The 23026-nt window shown below is 45.7% G+C and overlaps 1 protein-coding gene across 4 annotated transcripts in view; it reads left to right on the forward strand.

Moving 5' to 3' along the window:
• pde4a (phosphodiesterase 4A, cAMP-specific) overlaps window positions 1–7903 on the forward strand; it is a 349369-nt gene extending 341466 nt beyond the window's left edge. For all 4 annotated transcript variants that reach the window (XM_080216649.1, XM_080216648.1, XM_080216650.1 and 1 more), the window contains one exon: window positions 897–7903. In XM_080216649.1, coding sequence (XP_080072775.1) covers window positions 897–1283 — 387 coding nt within the window. In that variant the 3' untranslated portion in view covers window positions 1284–7903. The remainder of the gene's footprint in view (window positions 1–896) is intronic.
• The last annotated feature ends 15123 nt before the right edge of the window (window positions 7904–23026 follow it).

Genomic DNA, 23026 nt, shown 5'->3' on the forward strand with positions numbered 1-23026 from the left:
GCTGGCTGCCACTCAGTATCAGTCCGGTTGCTTGGGTTTACGCTGGAGAGAGGGGGTGTGGGTTTGGGGGTGGGGGGGTGGGCTTACAGATCTGTACAATTACATTTTGATTTGATTTATTATTGTCACATGTATTAACATACAATGAAAGGTATTGTTTCTTGTGCACTATACAGACAAAGCATACTGTTCATAGAGAAGGAAACGAGAGTGCAGAATGAAATGTTACAGTCATAGCTAGGATGTAGAGAAAGAGCAACTTAATGCAAGGTGGGTCCATTCAAAAGTCTGACAGCAGCAGGGAAGAAGCTGCTCTTGAGTCGGTCGGTACACAATCTCAGACTTTTGTACCTTTTTCCTGATGGGAGAAGGTGGAAGAGAGAATGTCCGGAGGTGCGTGGGATCCTTAATTATGCTGGCTGCTTTTCCGAGGCAGCAGGAAATGTAGACAGTGTCATTGGATGGGAGGCTGGTTTGTGTGATGGATTGGGCTACATTCACGACCTTTTGTAGTTTCTTGCGGTCTTGGGCAGAGCAGGAGTCCATACCAAGCTGTGATACAACCTGAAAGAATGCTTTCTATGGGGCTTGTGTAAAAGTTGGTGAGAGTCATAGCTGACATTCCAAATTTCCTTAGTCTTCTGAGAAAGTAGAGAAAGATGGAAGGAAGGAGTTTATTAGGAAATTGTAATTCCACCTCTGATCCTATTCAGCACAACACTGATCTGGGCTTCGAGACACAAAGCGAGACAGACAACAGATCCCACAGGGATCTCATACCCAAATACTCTGTGTCTATGGTAAAGGAAGTATAGTGAAGGTAAAGGGAGAACGGTAGGGAAGAGGGAATGAAAAATGGTTTATTGTTTCTGATATTATTCACTGTGCTTTTGCAGGTGGGATTCATTGATTACATCGTGCACCCTCTGTGGGAGACATGGGGTGATCTAGTGCACCCTGATGCCCAGGATATCCTGGACACTTTGGAGGACAACAGGTATTGGTATCAGAGTATGATTCCTCAGAGCCCCTCCCCACCACTGGATGATCCGAGCCAGGGTGAGGAAGTGTGCATCGACAAGTTTCAATTCGAACTAACACTGGAGGAGGAAGAAGATTCCGACCGGTCAGACAAGGAGAGAAACAGCACGGGAGAGGAAGAGGCAAGCTACCACAGCTCGGAGGAGACCATACTCTGCACAGCCGAGGTACAGGAAGAGAAGGATAGCAAGGAGGGACAGTTAGACGCCACAGCCGAGGACATACCTTCTGTAGAATCGTAAAAGAACAGCCCTTCTGTAGAAAGGACAAAACAAAAGAAATTTGTCTTTTTTTGGAGACATGAGAATCAACTGTGGATTGGAATCCAGGTCTGTGGGTGGATTCCACCGTCAGAGCACCCTAACACTCAGGAAACTCGGGACAGGAAAGGACCGGAGATCAAAGCCATTCTTTGTTTGATTTGGACCTTTAATGGGTAATGGGGTGAGAGGAAGTCACTTTGAAATAGTGTGTTCCTCACTCACGCCCCAGCCTAACAGGACTGAAGGAGAAGGGAACAACCTGGGAGAACGATAGACTTTCTACAGGGATTGAGTGACCTAAACTCCCTGTCCTCCGCATTGTTTCCACAGCAAGGAATCCGTTTCTCTGAGTGTGACAGAATCTGGGAACTGTGTGCCTTTTCTAGAATTATCTACAAGCTTTGTCTTTGTAGTTAAGTCAAGCAATGATTTGATTTATTTTTAATGTTATATTTTACGTACTGTTTCTTATAATTTATTCTGCAAGGTTCTAGAAAGAGCCAGATCAACGGGACAGAAGCCGGTGGATTTGAAGTTAAACCGGTTACAAACACTAAACTTTGCTCTTCAATTTGTGAAGTCTTCCGCCAACCTTCTTTTGCACAATATGGCAATATCTTTGGGACTTTTTTAAAAATAATTTATGTTGTAGAGATTCTGGGATGTGCACAATTAGCTGTGCTGCTGAGGATGGGAATATTTCCTCTGTTTAAGGTTTACTATTCCCGTGTGCCAGGAGGGCACTGCACGTTCATGCCTGTGAGTGGTTTTGAATGGAACGGGGTAAGATTTAATCCCAGGTAACAGCCACATCAGGACAGTCTCCTGCCCTGTTTGCGATCCTCCTCCTTTGGAGGCACTGAATTGCACTGAGGTCAATTTTGCTGCATCTCCTGTATCTGCCGGCCATTCTTCTGAATTCTGGATGGGAATTTGACCATCCAGCCCAGCACCTGATACATATACAGATACGTGCGCAAGTATTCAAACACACACATACATGCATGCACACAGCTACACAAATACATGGACGCATATACACAAGAACATACACATACACACACACTGACAGCTGTTGTGGTAAATTGTGAATTCAGAATGATTTGTTGCTGGGCCCCAGGTTTAGGAGAGAGTTCTGTTCTAAACCACAACATTCTTTCTCCAATTATCTCCACAATTGGTTTAAATTCAGGACATGGAACTGCTGCCCTCCTGGTTTGCTGTGTAAGGTCAGTATAAGTTAGATTTTTTTTTGCCTTAAACTCAGTTCAAGCTTGCAAGAGAACTCTCTACAGCCCAGTCTCAATCCCGGAGATGAGACTGTGCGGGGTTGATGCCATAGGGATTCCCTCCTGTGCCAAGAGCCAAGCTAAAGAAGTCTGCCAGAATTGCCGATACACTGAGCTGTCCTCACCACCATAAACGCTATTTAGCCTAAATAACCTGATATCAGTCATATTCAGTTCCAGAACTATCTATATAGATAATACAAGGTACGGAGCACATACTGTCCCCATTACTCAACATCCACTTACAATCATACAGCACAGGAGGGCATTCAGCGCAGCATGGCTGTGTTATCTCTTTGAAAGAGTTATCCAGTTAATCCCATTCATCTGCTTGTTACCCGTGTGTTTTCTCGCGAGTATTTATCAATTCAATTTTGAAATTATGATACAGTTTGCTTCCACTTCCCTTTTGAGCAGTGAGTTTCAGATCACACTAATCCACTGTTTAAAAAATTCTCATCTCCAGAGATTCCTATTACTTTTAACCTCCTGGTCTCCAGCTATAGAAACAACTTCTGTGTTTTTTATAAATTCATTGATGAGTATTGATGTCAGTGACATCATTGGTTATCCATTCCTAATTGCCCTTGAACTGAGTGGCTCGCTGGGCCATGGCAGAGAGTGGTTAAGAGTTAACCACATTGCTGTGGGTCTGGAGTCACATGTAAAGTTGGCAGATTTCCTTCCTTAAAGGACATTACTGACCCAGTTGGGTTTTATTTATGACAATCAATGATAGTTTCATGGTCACCTTTACTGAGACACATTGTCAATCCCACCAGCACTCCTGATGGGATTTGAACCCATGTCCCCAAAGCATTATCCTAGGCCTCTGTCCAGTGACATTGACACTACACCACCATTTCCCCAGTTCCACCAGCAAAACTACTCATTGTCAGAGTGTCCTGCCATCCATTAAATATTCCCTTGTCTTGCCACTTCATCCAAAGTGCATCACCTCGTACCAACCAGGGTTAAGAAAAATAGGGTGGTAATAGTCGGAATCTTTAACATTCCTAACATTGACTGGCACAGCCGTAGCATTAGGTGATTGAATGGAGAGAAATTTGTTGAGTGTATTGAGGAGGAATTTCTCATTCAGTATGTGGATGACCCCTAGAGAGGGGGCAAAACTTGACCTCCTCTTGGGAAATAAGGAAGGACAGGTGACAGAAGTGTTAGTGAGGGATCACTTTGGGACCATAATTCATTAGTTTTAAGATAGCTATGGAGAATGATAAGTCTGGCCCAAAAGTTAAAATTCTAAACTGGGGCAAGGCCACTTTTGATGGCGTTAGACAGGAACTTTCAAAAGTTGAATGGGGGAATCTGTGGGAAGTTAAAGAGGTGGGTGGCAAGTGGGAGGCTTTCAAAAGAGTGTTAACCAGAGTTCAGGGTAAACACATTTGTTTTAGAGTAAAGGGCAAGGCTGGCAGAGTACAGAACCCTGGATAACTCAGGATATTGAAGCCCTGGTCAAGAAGAAGGAGGCACATGACATGCGCAGGCAGCTGGGATCAAGTGAATCCCTTGAAGAGTAGTGAGGTTGGGAGGGCAAAAAGGGGACATGAGATTGCTTTGGCAAATAAGGCAAAGGAGAATTCTAAGAGCTTCTACAAATACATAAAAGGCAAAAGAGTAACAAGGGAGAGAGTAGGGCCTCTTAAGGATCAACAAGGTCATCTATGTGCGGATCCACAAGAGATGGGTGAGATCCTAAATGAATATTTTGAGAAATTTGTGGACGTTAGGGAACTTGGGGAAATAAATAGTGATATCTTGAAGAGTGTACACATTACAGAGAAGGAGGTGCTGGAAGCCTTAAAGTACATCAAAGTAGATAAATCCCCAGGACCTGACTAAATGTATCCCAGGACATTGTGGGAGGCTAGGGAGGAAATTGTGGGTGCCCTAGCAGAGATATTTGAATCATCGATAGTCACAGGTGAAGATTGGAGAGTGGCAAATGTTTTGTCTTTGTTTAAAAAGGGCTGCAGGGAAAAGCCTGGGAATTACAGGCCAGTGAGCCTCACATCTGTGGTGGGTAAATTGTTGGAAGGTATTTTCAGAGACAGATCTACAGGCATTTAGAGATACAAGGACTGATTAGGAACAGTCAGCATGGCTTTGTGAGCAGAAAATCATGCCCTACAAATTGATTGAGTTTTTTGAAGGGGTAACCAAGAAGGTAGATGAGGGCAGTGCAGTTGATGTTGTCTACATGGACTTTAGCAAGGCCTTTGACAAGGTTCCACATGGTAGGTTGTTGCACAAGGTTAAATCTCACAGGATCCATGATGAGGTATCTAAATGGATACAAAATTGGCTTGATGACAGAGGGTGGTTGTAGAGGGTTGTTTTTCAAACTGGAGACCTGTGACCAACGGTGTGCCTCGGGGATCAGTGCTGGGTCCACTGTTTATCTGTCATTTATATTAATGATTTGGATGAGAATATAGGAGGCATGGTTAGTAAGTTTGCAGATGACACTAAGATTGGTGGCATAGTGAACAGTGAAGAAAGTTATCTCCAATTGCAATGGGATCTTGATCAATTGGCCAGTGGGCTGACGAATGGCAGATGGCGTTTACTTTAGACAAATGTGAGGTGATGCATTTTGGTAGATTGAACCAGGGCAGGACTTAGTTAATGGTAGGGCGTTGGGGAGAATTATAGAACAAAAAGATTTGGGAGTACGTGTTCATAGCTCCTTGAAAGTGGAGTCCCAGGTGGACAGAGTGGTGAAGAAGGCATTCAGCATGCTTGGTTTCATCATTCAGAATATTGAATAAAGGAGTTGAAGTTGTACAAGACATTGGTAAGGCCGTGCTTGGAATACTGTGCACAGTTCTGGTCACCCTAACTATTATAGAAAGGATATTATTAAACTAGAAAGAATGCAGGAAAGATTTACTAGGATGTTACCAGGACTTGATGGATTGAGTTATGAGAGGATGGATAGACTGGGACTTTTTCCCTGCAGCATAGGAAGCTTAAGGGTGATCTCATAGAGGTCTATAAAATAAAGAGGGGTACAGATAAAGTAGATAGTCAATATCTTTTCCCAAAGGTAGGGGAGTCTAAAACTAGAGGGCATGGGTTTAAGGTCAGAGGGGGGGAGATACAAAAGGGTCCAAAGAGGCAATTTTTTTCACACAGAGGGTGGTGAGTGTCTGGAACAAGCTGCCAGAGGTAGTAGTAGAGGTGGGTACAATTTTTTATTTTAAAAAGCATTTAGACAGTTACATGGGTACGATGGGTGTAGAGGGATATGGGCCAAAAGTGGGCAACTGGGAATAGCTTAGTGGTAAAAACTGGGTGGCATGGACAAGTTGGGCTGAAGGACTTTTTTCCATGCTATAAATCTCTATGACTCTTAAATATAAATATAAATACCTTCTGCCACTGTTCTGTCCATCTGACCAATCCATCTACATCTTCCTGCAAGCTACGATCTCCTCAGTCACTATTAACCATCCTACAAATCATCTGCAAACTTGCTTGTCATTCCTCACACACTGTTATCTGTATTATCTTGCTCCATATCCTATTATACTATTGAGTTTGCAAAGTCAGACCTACCCACGAAAGGAATTATCCACACGGTATTCTAAGTCATGGGACAGTTTGTGAAAAACCACTCTCGTTTTTTGGCTAAAGAGGCAACTTCTAAGAAACTCAGCTGGTGATATTGTGGCTATTCTGTACAGTCTCCGCCAACCAGTTAGGATCTGGCACAGGTCTGTAGTTCTTGTACAGTTTTTTAGTTTTTATTGTTCCTGATTTTATTTTTTTGGTTCTGGTTTGATATTTGTACATAATGTAATGTTTGTAAATGAGACATTCTAAAGCTATTGCAATGTGGAGACCAAGACATAGTCCTGGTCAGAATAGTGTTAAATCCCATGTATTATAATGTGATGTGTTATAATGTTCATGGAGACTGTCACCAACACACAGCCAGTATCCTTTACCAAATAAGAGGGTGAGGCAAATAAACAAGATTTGAAATGTGTCTGCAGTAAATATTCACTTATATACTCATCCGTGATGGCAGAATGGTTTACAAATCAGAGACTGGATTAGGCAAAGTGATCAGAATAAACCCAGACCCATTTCAACTTCTGCCTCTGAATGTCAACCTAATGAAACTATTAAACCAACCATTTCTCTTTGTACAGATACCCCAATATACTAATTCACAGTTTCATCCCTTGCACATTCCTGCTCTCATGAAAACCCTCCACTCATTCCCTCCTTGCTCAGTTCCCCCTCATCTATTCCCAACTCACTCAATCAGCTGCCCAGTCACCCCTTTCCACTCCCCCTCCCTGTTCCCTCTCTCCTATTCCCCTCTCACCCATTCCCTCTCTCATTTACCCTTTGCTCATCCCCCCTTCCCATTCATGCCTCTCCAATTCCCTCATTTTCCATTTTCTCTTTTTCATTCCCTCTCTCCCATTCCTTCTCTCCCATTCCTCCTCTCCCATTCTCCCTCCTCTCCCACTCCCTCCTCCCATTCTCTCTCTCATTCCCCCCTCTCTCATTCACCCCTCTCCTATTCCCTTTCTCCCACTCCCTCCTCTCCCACTCTGTCTCCCACTCCCTCTGATTCTCCTCTCTCCCAGTCCCACCTTTTCCTCATCCTCCCTCATTCCTCTCCGGAATCGGATTTACTTTAAACTTGATTGCTAAAATTGTTCTTTCTCTGAATAATATTTTCAAGAATTTGAGAAAATTGGAAACTGCAAACAGTTCTTGTATAGCTGGTGCTGCAGTGTAACACACGGCACTGCCTGCACATTCACTGAGCACAGTGTCAACAGAACAATGAAGTCTCAGGCACAGGTACAGCATCCTGTGGGTATATCATACTCAGCTTGTCCCAGTCTGTGGTGAGGGTGAGGTGTGTGACAAGCTTTATTGACGTAAATGAGCAAAGAAGTGACTCTATTTTAATCCCAGCTCGCTGCACCAGGGTCTGTCCCGCTGCCCCGGCTCTCACAATAATGGCAGTAAATCAAATCCCCCAAATCATGAGGCTTTACACAATCATCTTCAACAAATAGAATTTTCCAGAAAATCATGTGAGCAAGGTAAAAATCATGGGTCAGTACCTGTCACGTTTGGACTCAGCTGAACATTACGCGATTTGTAAGTTGTTACTGTAAGGTGTCCATAGAACAGGGAATTCAGAGATGGTTTGGTAAAGGAAATTGAGCATTTTGAACACAACTTTCCACATTCATTCAAATGGATCTGATGTAAATTGTAGCATTAAATCTCACACAAACATGTTTGAAAGAATATTAAAAATCACTTGAAATTACTGGTTGTAATCTTTGTATATTTTGTTGCAGTGTGAACGGATTTATATCCCAGCAAGTTCCACGCTATGACTGGGGTTTGAGGCATTACTTCAGGTTCCTCTCCATCTTGCGGTCTCTCAGTTATTCAGTGTTAGAATGTTTTCCCATCAATAAAATAATATCTTCAAATATCATCCAACCCTGAAACCTAATGTCTACATTGTGAAATGTATCACATTTCTGTATTTCAAAGTCATAATCTCTTTAAGACATTAGGAATTTCAGTTATTGTGGGAAATATGACAAACATTGCAAAGCACTCGAGGGTTTTTGCGGCACACAGGGGGAAGCACTCACCCATGTCTGCCAGCTCAGTGAAATTCCAGAATAAATCCCACTATCCCACAGCCCTGTACCAATCCCACATTGCTGCCACTGCCCTGCCATATTTCCTCCCTGCAGTCCTAAATCATTGCTAAACTAATCCCACTAGCCTGTTCTCTCCACATAGCTCTATACCCCAAGTTAATCCTAGTGCCCTGCATTTTTCATAGAATCCCTTCAGAGCTGAAAGAGGCCATTCAGCCCATCAAGTCTGTACCAACCACAATCCCACCTAGGCCCTAATCCCAAAACCCCTCCCTATTTACCCTAGCTAATCCCCCTTACACTAAGGTCAATAGCCAATCCACCTAACCTGCACATTTTTGGACTATGGGAGGTAACCAGAGGAAACCCATGCAGACATGGGGAGAATGTGCAGACCACACAAGACAGTGACCCAAGCCGGGAACTGAACCCGGATCCCTGGCGCTGAGGCAGCAGTGCTAATCACTGTGTCATCATACTGCTTTTCTCTTTATTTAGTGCCAGATTTAAATTGCCGTTGGGAAAGGAGAAACATCATGCCTCTGAGATCATTACATCTTTGTGGGTCAGTGGTGAGCACTGATAATGAAATGCAGCAAATTATTTAACAATTCCATCCAGTCAGGTTAATCACAATAAACTTGGAGTATGCGCAGTTTCAGCAGGCAACCACTGGGTGGTGGCAGAGCTCCACATTGTTGGTCTGTGTGTTGTCACTCCCAAAACCCAAAATTCCCCTCAACTCTTAAAACAAATTCCTAATGCAGCTAATACCCTTAACAATCCAACCTCACACACTCCTCGTGCACATTGTCAAATGTGTCATTCTGCTGATTTTTAGAATTATTCTATTGAAGCCAGAAGGAATTCCAGCCACTGGAAATTTGAGAAATTAAACCAGGTTCAGAAGGCCCAGAAAATTGAGAACTCTGCACCTATTTGTGAGAACTTCCCAGTTAAGCGATAGGATTAAAAGATGATAACATGTCAAGAAAATATTAGAAACTCTACATCAAACTTTTTTTTATACTTATCCTAGAATGAACGAAAAGCTGGTGCTACAGGATATAAGATTCACATCATTGGCCATCTGGAAATCTCCAACAGCAGTTAGAGGGAGAAAACAGTTCCACTCTCATGCTATCACCCCATTGTAGGAACGTATTATAATGACTAAACTGGGGGGGCTTACAGATACCAAAACTCCTTATTCCAGTAGAGATGCAAACAGCCCCATCTCTCACTTGGGACTGACAAGCTCCATATTGCAGAAGGAATTATTGAAAGGAACGAGACATTAGTTTGACCTTTGTAAGTTTATCCCTCTAACAGAATCAGTAACAGCTGCACAAAACAGGGTTATTAGTGTGGGTAATGACTCAGAGAACAATGACTGGGACATTATAAACCATAATGCAAATTTTAGGAAGTAACTGTGGACGATGGTGACCATATCTCTTCTGAAAACTCAGAAGTAGCCAATTTGCTGAGTTAACCTCCAATCTGAAAGCGAATGGAATGTTGGCATTTATAGCTAAAGGAATAGAATATAAAGATAAGGAAGTACTGGTGTAACTATACAAGGCATTGGTGACGCTGCATCTGGAGTATTGTGCACAGTTTTAATCCCCTTATTTGAGGAAAGATGTAATGGCATTGAAGGCAGTTCAGAGGAGGTTCACTAGATTGAATCCAGAGATGAGGGGTTTGTCGTACAAAGAGAGATTGAACAGTTTAGGGCGATACTCTGGAGTTTAGAACAATGAGGAGATATCAAATTGAGGCATACAAGATTAAAAAAAGGTCTGGATAAAGTAGACGTGGAGCGGATGCTTCCTCTTGTGGGGCATTTTAGGACAAGAGGTCATAATCTTAGGATAAGGGGCAGCAAATTTAAAACAGAGTTGAGGAGAAATATTTCTCCCAAACGGTTGTGAATCTGTGGAATTCACTACCTCAAAGTGCGGTAGGTGCTGGGACAGTGAGTAAATTCAAGAAGGAGTTAGATTTTTTAATTGGTAACGGGCTGAAGGGTTATGGCGAGAAAGCAGGAAAATAGGAATGAGGAGCCTATCAGCCACGATCAAATGACAGCAGACTCGATGGGCCAAATGGCCTAATTCTGCTCCTATATCTTATGAACTAAGAACAACAGCAGGGCTCCCAGCTGACTAAGTAGCAAACCTCAGCTCCTCAAAGCTTGTTCATCTGAAGCCACTGACCACATCTTGTGAGCAGTGCAAGTCTCTAAGTATCGATCCCGTCTTGCTGCATCTCACACCACTTACAGGAATTTTGTGCTGTTGTCCACAGCTAGGATAGCACCAGAATTGGAACCTCCCCACTAAAGAAATCTGCCCTGAATTTTGATTTTAAATACCCTGGAAATCACGTGAACTAATATTCACTGGTGTGATTATTTTACTGTGTTACCCAGAGTTGTAAAACTCTCCCCTTTCTGTCCTCCTTACTGTGTATGTTGTGTGTGCCTGTCCAACCCCCAAATGCACACCACGCACCACCCCCCCCGCCCCCCCCCCCCCCCCCCGTGCCGCCCCCCCCCCCCCCCCCAGCCAACCTCCCCCCACATACATTTGTGGAAATGTGTGAATAAACTAACCTTCTGGGTTAATCATAAACAGAGTTTGCTATAGGTTACTTATAAAATTCACCACACAAACTGAGGGTTGGGGAGACACACCACAGCTTTAAAACATCTCTGCTCACACACAAATGGTGAGAGGCTAAAGAAGTTCAGTTTGTCCTTCCCAACCAGAACAGGAGTTGGAATATCGGTTCTGGAATCAGATCCATTACAAATGAGAAAAAAGTTGATCAAAAATCTGAGCAGAAGTTTGACCAACGTCTAACTGAAGGAAGGAGCTGAATCAGATACAAAAGGAACAGGTTGGAAAAGGGAAAGTTCAGTGGCACAAATGATCTTTAAAACAGACTTAAACTACTGCAAATTCTCTTCCCCTAACACCAGAAAAATGGTACATTATGATACACAGATGTTGATAAAATGAGATTTAAACACAAACATCTGTAAGTACAGAACCAGGGAGATCCAGCAGAATGTTCATAAAGAAACAATCAGCCCGGATGTTGCTTGATCATTTGGAGCCCATTTATCAACCAGGACAGCTAGCCAGGGAGTTAAACCCAAACACTGGATCCTACCCCCCACCACCAAATTTAAACTGGCAAAACACAGAATCCAGCAGGAGTTTCCTGAGAGAGAAAGAAAAAATTCCACCTTCAAATATTGGAAATGGGGTCAGAGGCTCAAAGGGAGAGAGGAAGAGATTTGTTTGAGAAATCCTCTCTCTGCTGTGTTCCTATCCCAGAAACAAGCTCTGAAGTCCTTAAATGAGCTGGATTTGTTCTCAAATGTAGAGGGTGATGTGGGACCCTATGCCAGCACTTTTGGGAAAGCAACAGGCCATTTGAGATTTGAATGCTGATGTAAGGAAGGCCCAAGAGCTTTACTCCATGCTGATTCCTAACCTAGCCACTAACTACCAACAGACCAAAGCTGCCATTCAACGTGCCTATGAGTTTGTCCCAGAGACGTATCACCAGTAATTCCAGAACGCTGGTAAGAAACCCATCCAGGCCTATCGAGAGTTTGAACAGCTAGAGCAAATCGCATTCAATCTGTGGCTCCAAACAAAAACAAAGCTTTCCTACGAGCGATTGCACTGATTGATATTGCAGGAGTAACTTAAAAACTGCTTACCCCCCATCCCAACCTAAGAGGTGCAGTTGTAAAGCAGGCAGGAGCCCTCTCTGCTGACATTAGCCCCTCTGAGGGGATTGCCCAACGTGTGAACTAGCCAGACAAGCTGCCCCAGTGCTTCTGGAGTTTTGTCCTTCCAGGAAGTGTCCCCGGAATCATTCCAAGATTTGAACAACTCTATGACACTGCTCTGGGATAAAGACTATTCATAGAATCACAAAACAGAATCATAGAATCCCTACAAGAGGGAGGCCATTCAGCCCAACAAGTCTGTACTGGATTTCCAACAGGCCCAGCCCCCAAACCCTATCCTCATAATCCCCTCACTGCTAATCTCCCTAACCTTCACATTAAGGGACAACTAAGGAACAATTTACAATGTCCAATCCACTTAACCCACACATCTTTGGAGTGTGGGAGGAAATCGGAGCACACGGAGGAAAGCCACGCAGACACGAGGAGAATGTGCAAACTCCACACAGACAGTGACTCAAGACCGGAATCGAACCCGGGTCCCTGGTGCTGTGAGACAGCAGTTGTAACCCACTGTGTCACCGTGCCCCCGGGAATCGCACTCGGGTCCCTGGCGCGGTGAGACAGCAGTGTTAACCCACTGTGTCACCGTGCCCCCCGGGAATCGAACCCGGGTCCCTGGCGCCGTGAGACAGCAGTGCTAATCCACTGTGTCACCGTGCCCCCCGGGAATCGAACCCGGGTCCCTGGCGCTGTGAGACAGCAGTGCTAACCCACTGTGTCACCGTGCCCCCGGGAATCGAACCCGGGTCCCTGGGGCTGTGAGACAGCAGTTGTAACCCACTGTGTCACCGTGCCCCCGGGAATCGAACCCGGGTCCCTGGGGCTGTGAGACAGCAGTTGTAACCCACTGTGTCACCGTGCCCCCGGGGAATCGAACTCGGGTCCCTGGGGCTGTGAGACAGCAGTTGTAACCCACTGTGCCTTCCTTAATTTTGGAGAGAAATCTAAGGCTCCCCAACTTGATCTCCACACCTCCCATTCTTCCCTGAAAGCTGAGGCACACATCGTAGGAAAGTAGAAACTAAAAGCAGGAGAAAGCCATTCGGATCTTTGGGCTGTTCTGCCATTCATTCTGATCATCAAATCCGATATTCTGATCCCGTCTTCTCCCCATATCCCTCAATCCCTTTAGCCCCAAGAGCCATGTCTAATTCCTTCTTGTTGAATGGAGTTGGAGGATAATGTCAGTGTGATCTAGTCTCTGGCCCAGTGACGGTAAGTGTTGTCCACGTGTAGTGAGTGGCCAGAATCAGCTGCCTGCTGAGTGATGGTCTGGTTTGTCGGTGGCAGTAACCTCCTCCTCCATAATCCTACACCATCCAAGTGAAACAAAACAGGCTAAAAAAAGGCTGGAGAAAGCCAAAAGGAATCTGTCAAAGTGCAGACAGGAGTGATAGAATCCTTAAGGGATGGAGTAGTCAGTATTTAAAGAAGCTGGAATCATGCTGCAGAATTCTGCAAGGGTTCAGGGGAGCCCCAGAAAATGTTCAGAGGCCCAAAGGGGAACAGTGGATCCTGTGATGGTTAGAGTGGCTGTGATTGAGTTGATGGGTTTAAAAGGGCTGAGGTTAGGCCAGTGGCGGTGAAGGAAGTTAAGAATGGAATTCAAAACAGCCCAAAATAGTAAGCATGAGATTGGGTTGGCTGATACATTTCTCTCAGAACGAAACAGGCAGTTGGGGAGTCCCGAAGTCGGCAAAGTGAAAGGGAGGCATGCATGAACTCAAAGTGTTAAAATAGGAAAGTTGAAGGATGAAGAGTTCCCTGGAATATGGCTCAGAGAAACCTTCTTTCTGGATTTAAATAGGGTCCTTCCCAAACAAACAAGCAGACAGTGAGAGAGACACCCCTTACAAGGGTGTACAGCAGGAGCTGAACCTCCACTTGGGGGCAGTTGTGCTCCAGGGGAACATCTCTTTTCACAAGAAGTCTGTGAAAGAACATGAGCTGAAGGTCTCTGGGTTGAACCTGTCGCAATCTGAGCATTTGGGGAAACAATGTCACAGCTTTGTTTTAAAGCAATTAAACCCTCTTTGCTTAAGGACAGGCAGTGAGAGGATAAAGAAATGCAGCTCACCTCTCTATCCAGTTGCTATCAGTAGATTGTGAAGCTCAGGGCTGAGAATATTCAGACTGTGTCCAGGGAGAGGGAATACATTGAGGGACATGCAGAAGATTTGATAAACCTTCATTTGGAGCTAATATTCTGCACATTAACATTCTGTAACACTAACCTGATCAATTTTAATGAAACAGATATTTGCATATTATCCCAAAAGAGCACTTGTTAAATGTCACTTTGTTGATTTTGCTTTTCTTTATTATCCTACACACCTGGTCCAGCCACCTCGCTTTGTCAGACATTATTCTTATCGAGTCACACAATGACATTTACTCAAACCACAAATGTCACAGAAGCAGCAATAAAAGGATGATAAGAAGCTCAGAATGTGCCTGCTCGCTGCACTGTGCTGATACTTCACACCTTCCCAGTCTTCAGGAGCAGTGAGAAATTTTTTGATTTGATTTATTATTGTCACATATATTAGTATACAGTAAAAAGTATTGTTTCTTGCGCTATACAGACAAAGCATACTGTTCATAGAGAAGGAAACGAGAGAGTGCAGAATGTAGTGTTACAGTCACAGTTAGGGTGTAGAGAAAGATCAACTTAATGCAAGGTAGGTCCACTTAAAAATCTGACAGCAGCAGGAAAAAAGTTGTTCTCGAGTCGGTTGGTATGTGACCTCAGATTTTTGTATCTTTTCCCCAATAGAAGAAGGTGGAAGAGAGAATGTCTAGGGGTGCGTGGGGTCCTTAATTATACTGGCTGATTTGCCAAAGCAGCAGGAAGTGTAGACAGACTCAATGGATGGGAGGCTGGTACAGCACGGTGGCACAGTAGTTAGCACTGTTGCCTCTCAGCACCAGGGACCTGGTTCAATTCCCAATTTGGGTCACTATCTGTGCGGAGTCTGCACATTCTCCCCATGTCTGTGTGGGTTTCCTCTAGGTGCTCCGGTTTCTTCCCACAGTCTGAAAGACGTGCTGGTTAGGTAAACTGGCTGTGCTAAATTCTCCCTCAGTGTACCACGGAGTGAAGGTTGGGGGATTATCTGTGGGAAATGTATAGGGTTAGAGCAAGGATTGACTCTGGGTAGGATCCTCTGTCAGTGTGGCAGTGCAGGCTCGATGGGCCAAATGGCCTCATTCTGCACTATCAGGATTCTATGAAATTCAGGAAAAATCACTTGAACTGACCTGTAGCATAATATTCCAGGGGAGCAGGAGCGACTGCATCCCAGAGAGAGACCTCACTTTCAGGAAAAATAAGGGTCAACTGGGTGTCTCAGAGAGGGGGCTTCTCAGCGAGGGGGGGTGTCAGCGAGGGGGGTCTCAGAGAGGGGGCTTCTCAGCGAGGGGGGTCTCAGAGAGGGGGCTTCTCAGCGAGGGGGGTCTCAGAGAGGGGGCTTCTCAGAGAGGGGGCTTCTCAGCGAGGGGGATCTCAGAGAGGGGGCTTCTCAGAGAGGGGGCTTCTCAGAGAGGGGGCTTCTCAGCGAGGGGGATGTCAGTAAGGGAGAGAGGGGGCTTCTCAGCGAGGGGGATCTCAGAGAGGGGGCTTCTCAGAGAGGGGGCTTCTCAGCGAGGGGGGTCTCAGAGAGGGGGCTTCTCAGCGAGGAGGCTTCTTAGAGAGGGGGCTTCTCAGCGAGGGGGCTTCTCAACATGGGGGGTGTCAGCGAGGGGGATCTCAGTGAGGGGGGGTCTCAGTGAGGGGGGCAGGGCAGGGGGGGTCTCAGTGAGGGGGGCAGGGCAGGGGGGGTCTCAGTGAGGGGGGCAGGGCAGGGGGGGTCTCAGTGAGGGGGGCAGGGCAGGGGGGTCTCAGTGAGGGGGGCAGGGCAGGGGGAATCTCAGTGAGGGGTGTCTCAGTGAGGGGGAACAAGGCGGGGTGGGGAAGGTGGAGAAGGTGGCCTCACACAACCCCGAATGGAGGGAAGGTGATTGATGAAGCAGCTGAAGATGTTTGGGCCGAGGACACTAACCTGAAGGACTCCTATAGAGATATCCTGGAGCTGAGATGACTGACCCTCCACAACCATCTTCCTATGTACCAAGTATGTCTCGGCTGCCACACTAACAGCCTTGATTTTCTATACTCAATATTTTTATATTTCGTAGAGAGAAATGCTAACAAAAAGGCAAAAGATCTAATCTTTCTGAATGTCCTGAGAGTGTTCTCCAGGATTGCACAGAGCAGTGTCCTGGAGATTGGATAGAGGGTTGACTGTTGACCCTGGTTATCAGACTGGTACACACAGTCTGTTATCGCCAGCCTTTTTGCCAATCAGTATTCGGACTCTGTCCATTGAGACTGATCTGATCAGAATCATTTCATTAAATACACAATAACTGGAATTTTACCAACATGCCTGCCTGAGCGAGGTGGTAAAATACTGGTTAACATGTCACAGCTTCAACAATTCAAACTCAAGTCCCAACACCAACTTTCAAAGAGATGTCATCTCAAACAGGGTCACATGCCTGGCAAGCTTCCCCAGACTCCTTCCTCCTCTCCATCTCTCTCAGTATCTCTTCATCATCTGGTACCTCTCCCTGTTCGTAATGCTCTCTCTCTCTCTCTCTCCCTCTTTCTCTCACTTTGGGAAGGTGACTAATTGCTAGACTATTAATGCAGAAACTCAGTTAATGTTCTGGGGGACCCGGGTTCGAATCCCACCATGGCAGATAGTGGAATTTGAATTCAATAAGAAATATCTGGAGTTAAGAATCTACTGATGACCATGAAACCATTGTCGATTGTTGGAAAACCACATCTGGTTCACTAATGTCACTTAGGGAAGGAAATCTGCCTTCCTTACCTGGTCTGTCCAACATGGACAAGTTGGGCCAAAGGGCCTGTTTCCATGCTGTAAACCTCAAAGAACAAAAACAGCCCGGGAAACAGGCCCTTCGGCCCAACGAGCCTGTGCCGCCATTTTAACATTACCAGTCCCCGCCCCACCCATGACCCTTATCTATCTCCAACGCATTCATGTGCCAGTCTAAGTAACTCTTAAACAACTCCAGCGTGTCTGCCTCCACCACCTTGCTTGGCAGAGCATTCCATACCCCCACTACCCTCTGTATGAAAAACCTCCCTTTAACGTCTGTGTTATACCTCTCCCCTCTCACCCTAAGCCTGTGGCCCCTCGTTATGTGCGTTTCTAACATAGGAAAAAAGCTTATCACTGTTTATTCTATCTATACCCTTCATAAGCTTATACACCTCTATTAGATCTTCCCTCAGTCGCCTTCTTTCAAGGGAAAACAGCCCCAATTTGCTCAATCTTTCCTCATAACCCAGTCCTTCCTTACCAGGCAGCATCCTGGTAAACCTCCTCTGCACTCTCTCCAGGGTCTCCATGTCTTTCTGGTAGTAAGGTGACCAGAACTGGACGCAGTACTCCAAATGCGGCCTAACCAACGTTCTATACAACTGCAACATTAGACTCCAGCTCTTGTACTCTATACCCCTTCCTATAAAGGCTAACATACCATAACCTTTCTTCACAGCCTTCTCCACTTGTACTGCCACCTTCAAAGACTTGTGCACTTGCACCCCCAGGTCCCACTGTGTTTCTATACTCTTTATAGGCTTACCCTTTTCCATATAACTCTCTCCTACATTATTCCGGTCAAAATGCATCACCTCACATTTATCAGGATTAAACTCCATTTGCCATGTATCTGCCCAATATACCAGCCTATCAATATCCCGTTGTATTGCCAGACATTGCTCCTCGCTGCCCGCCAATCCAGCCATCTTAGTGTCATCTGCAAATTTGCTGGTCACACCACCTACTCCCTCTTCCAAGTCATTTATATATACGACAAAAAGAAGAGGTCCCAGTACTGAGCCCTGCGGCACACCACTAGTGACAGACCTCCAGCTAGAAAAGGACCCCTCCACTACTACTCTCTTTCTCCTCTTTGCAAGCCAGTTCTCAATCCATCTAGATACCTGGCCTTGTATCCCATGAGCCTTAATCTTTTCAACCAACCTACCAAGAGGGACTTTGTCAAACGCCTTACTGAAATCCATATAGACGACATCAACGGCTCGTCCTTTGTCGACCGTTTTTGTCACCTCCTCAAAAAATTCTACCAGATTCGTAAGGCAAGACTTCCCCTGAACAAAGCCATGCTGCGTATCCCTAATCAGATTGCAACGCTCTAAGTGCGCATACATCCTATCCCTAAGAATCCTCTCCATCAACTTGCCTACCACTGATGTCAAACTCACCGGCCTATAGTTACCCGGGTTATCCCTCCTACCCTTTTTAAACAATGGTACCACATTCGCTAACCTCCAGTCCTCTGGGACCTCACCTGTGTCCAAAGAAGAGACAAAGAATTGTGTCAGAGGCCCAGCAATTTCATCTCTCGCCTCCCTAAGAAGCCTAGGATAAATGCCATCGGGCCCCGGAGATTTATCAGTTTTAGCGCTACCTAAAAGCCCTAACACTTCTCCCCTCGTAATCGATAGTTCCTTCAATTGGTCTACAGCTCCCTCAAAGACCATACCAGACATCAAGCCCCTCTCCTTCGTGAATACCGACGCGAAGTATTCAATCAGGATCTCCCCCATTCCCTTGGACTCTAAGCACAATTCCCCTCCTCTGTCCCTGAGAGGACCGATTTTTCCCCTAGCCACCCTTTTACATAAGAACGTAAGAAATAGGAGCAGGAGTAGGCCATCTAGCCCTTCGAGCCTGCCCCGCCATTCAATAAGATCATGGCTGATCTGTCGTGGCTCAGTTCCACATTCCCGCCCTCTCCCCATAACCCTTAATCCCCTCCCTTATCAAAAACCCATCAACCCGCGTCTTAAAAATATTTAGCGAGGCAGCCTCCACCACTTCAACAGGCAGAGAATTCCAGAGATTCACCACCCTTTGAGTGAAGAAGTTCCTCCTCAACTCCGTTCTAAACCGCACCCCCCTTTATCTTGAGGCTGTGCCCCCTAGTCCTACTGTCCTTTCTGAGCGGGAAGAGTCTCTCCACCTCTATCCTATCCATCCCATTCATCATCTTATACGTCTCAATGAGATCTCCCCTCATTCTCCTAAACTCTAACGAGTACAAGACTAGTTTATTCAGCCTCTCCTCATAGCTCAACCCCCTCAACTCTGGCATCAGCCTAGTAAACCTCCTCTGCAATCCCTCCAAGGCCAAAATATCCTTGCGTAAGTACGGCGCCCAAAACTGCACACAGTACTCCAGCTGTGGCCTCACCAATGCCCTATACAGCCACAGCAAGACCTCCCTACTTTTATATTCAATCCCCTTGCTATGAAGGCCAGCATCCCATTCACCTTTCTGACCACCTGCTGCACCTGCAGGCTGGGTTTTTGCGACTCATGCACAAGGACCCCGAGGTCCCTCTGCACCGTCACCTGCTGCAGTTTTTCGCCATGTAAGTAATAGTCCTTCCTACCATTATTCCTACCAAAGTGGACAACCTCGCACTTGCCAACATTAAATTCCATTTGCCAGTTCCTGGCCCATTCTCCCAGCCTATCTAGATCCTTCTGCAGACTCTCCACACCCTCCGCACAATTTGCCGTTCCACCAATCTTGGTGTCATCAGCAAATTTCGACACCATACACTCGGTTCCCTCCTCCAGATCATCTATATAAATGGTAAATAGCTGAGGCCCCAGCACCGACCCCTGGGGCACTCCACTAGTCACCAACCGCCAATCCGAATAGCACCCATTGACCCCCACTCTCTGCCTCCTATTTGACAGCCAATCCTCTATCCATGCTAACACCCTACCCCCAACTCCACGTCCCCTGACCTTCTGCAATAACTCTGTAATTCTGTAATACCTCTTGTGAGGTACCTTGTCAAACGCCTTCTGAAAATCAAGAAAGACCATATCCACCGGCTCTCCTCTATCCACCGCCCTAGACACATCCTCATAGAACTCCAGTAAATTTGTCAGACACGACTTCCCTTTAACGAAACCGTGCTGCGTCTGCTCAATCAAGCAATTCCCCTCAAGATGCCTCGCTATTTCCTCCTTGATGACGGATTCTAACATTTTACCTACAACAGACGTTAAACTAACCGGCCTATAATTCCCTGCCTTTTGCCTGGCACCCTTCTTAAACAACGGCGTAACATTAGCCGTTTTCCAATCTTCCGGCACTTCCCCGGAATCCAGCGACGTCTGGAAAATAACCACCAAGGCATTCACTATCACCTTTTGTTCCTAACATAGGAGTAAAATGCCTTTGGATTTTCCTTAATCCTACCTGCCAAAGCCATTTCATGCCCCCTTTTTGCCCTTCTAACTCCCCTTTTGAGATCCCTCCTACTGTCTCTGTACTCCTCCACCGCTCTCTCCATTCCCAGTTGCTTAGAACTAACATACACCTCTCGTTTCTTCCTGACCAAGTCCTCAATATCTCTAGTAATCCATGGCGCTCTAATCCTACCTTTCCCATCCTTCCTCTTAACCGGCACATGTCTTTCCTGCAACCATTTCAGTTTTCCCTTGAAAGACTCCCACATGCCTAATGTGGACTTGCCTCCAACAGCCTATCCCAGTCTGTATCCCTAAGCTCCTGCCTAATCCAGCTGTATCTAGCCTTCCCCCAATTTAGCACCCTCCCCTTAGGACAGCACTCATCTTTTTCCATTAATATCCTAAAGTAGACAGAGTTGTGGTCATTGTTAGCCACATGTTCACCTACTGCAACCTCAACCACCTGACCTGGCTCATTGCCCAGAACTAAATCCAGTATAGCCCCCTCTCTAGTTGGGCTATCTACGTACTGCTCCAAGGACCCTTCCAATACACATCTTACGAATTCCTCCCTGTCCAAACCCCCAGCTCTACAACCTCTACAACATCACTGGGTTCCCTCTATCCACTCTGGTTGAGACTTGCCAGGCAATTATAGGCCGGTTAGTTTAACGTCTGTTGTAGGTAAAATGTTAGAATCCGTGATCAAGGAGAAAATAGCAAGGCATCTTGAGGAGAATTGTTTGATAGAGCAGACGCAGCACGGTTTTGTTAAGGGGAAGTCGTGTCTGACGAATTTATTGGAGTTCTATGAGGATGTGTCTAGGGCGGTGGATAGAGGAGAGCTGGTAGATGTGGTGTTTCTTGATTTTCAGAAGGCGTTTGATAAGGTGCCGCACAAGAGGTTATTACAGAAGGTTAGGGGGCATGGAGTTGGGGGTAGGGTGTTAGCATGGATAGGGGATTGGCTGTCAAATAGGAGGCAGAAAGTGGGGGTCAATGGGTGCTATTCGGATTGGCGGTTGGTGACTAGTGGAGTGCCCCAGGGATCGGTGCTGGGGCCTCAGCTATTTACCATTTATATAGATGATCTGGAGGAGGGAACCGAGTATATGGTGTCGAAATTTGCTGATGACACCAAGATTGGTGGAACGGCAAATTGTGCGGAGGGTGTGGAGAGTCTGCAGAAGGATCCAGATAGGCTGGGCGAATGGGCCAGGAACTGGCAAATGGAATTTAATGTTGGCAAGTGTGAAGTTGTCCACTTTGGTAGGAATAATGGTAGGAAGGACTATTACTTACATGGCGAAAAACATGCAACGGTGCAGAGGGACCTCGGGGTCCTTGTGCATGAGTCGCAAAAACCCAGCTTGCAGGTGCAGCAGGTGGTCAGGAAGGCGAATGGGATGCTGGCCTTCATAGCGAGGGGGATTGAATATAAAAGTAGGGAGGTCTTGCTGCGGCTGTATAGGGCATTGGTGAGGCTGCAGCTGGAGTACTGTGTGCAGTTTTGGTCGCCGCACTTACGCAAGGATATTTTGGCCTTGGAGGGAGTGCAGAGGAGGTTTACTAGGCTGATACTGGAGTTGAGGGGGTTGAACTATGAGGAGAGGCTGAATAAACTAGGCTTGTACTCGTTAGAGTTTAGAAGAATGAGGGGAGATCTTATTGAGACATATAAGATGATGAATGGGTTGGATAGGATAGAGGTGGAGAGACTCTTCCCGCTCAGAAAGGACAGTAGGACTAGAGGGCACAGCCTCAAAATAAGGAGGGGTTGGTTTAGAACGGAGTTGAGGAGAAACTTCTTCACTCAAAGGGTGGTGAATCTCCGGAATTCTCTGCCCGTTGAAGTGGTGGAGGCTGCCTCGCTAAATATATTTAAGACGCGGGTAGATAGGTTTTTGATAGGCAAGGGGATTAAGGGTTATGGGGAGAAGGCGGGAAAGTGGAACTGAGCCACGACAGATCAGCCATGATCTTATTGAATGGCGGGGCAGGCTCGAAGGGCTAGATGGCCTACTCCTGCTCCTATTTCTTATGTTCTTATGTTGCCTGAAAAACTCTAATAAATCAGTCAGACATGATGAAGCCATGCTGCACGATTAGATTCTGAATTTCCAAATGTGCGGCCATTATTTCCTTAATAATTAATTCCAACATTTTTCCAACAATAGATGTTGGGCTAATTGGCCGATAATTACCTGTGTTTTGCTCCTTCCCTTTTTGAATCGGAATATCACATTGGCAGTTTTCCAATCCTCTGGTATTTCCCCAGAACCCAAGGATTTTTGGAAAATTACAATCAACTATCCACTCTGTATCTACTTCTTTTAGGATCCTAGGATGCAAGCCCTCAGGGCCAGGGGATTTATCTGCCTTTCGCCCCATTACATGGAGAGGCCGGTGTTGGACCAGGGTTAGCACAGTAAGAAGTCTCACAACACCAGGTTAAAATCCAACAAGTTTATTTGGTAGCACAAGCTTTCAGAGCATTGTCCCTTCATCAGGTAAGCCACTCACCTGATGAAGGGACAATGCTCTGAAATCGCATTTAGCCCCGTTGGTTTGTCTAATATGACTTCTCTAGTGATGGTGATAGTAGTTAATTCCTCCTCCGTATTCTTTAGTATTAATGGGATGTTCCAAGGATCTTGTGCCATAA

Source organism: Carcharhinus amblyrhynchos, chromosome 33, assembly GCF_965287045.1.
Source record: "Carcharhinus amblyrhynchos chromosome 33, sCarAmb.v2.hapA, whole genome shotgun sequence".
Classification (NCBI taxonomy): Eukaryota; Metazoa; Chordata; class Chondrichthyes; order Carcharhiniformes; family Carcharhinidae; genus Carcharhinus; species Carcharhinus amblyrhynchos.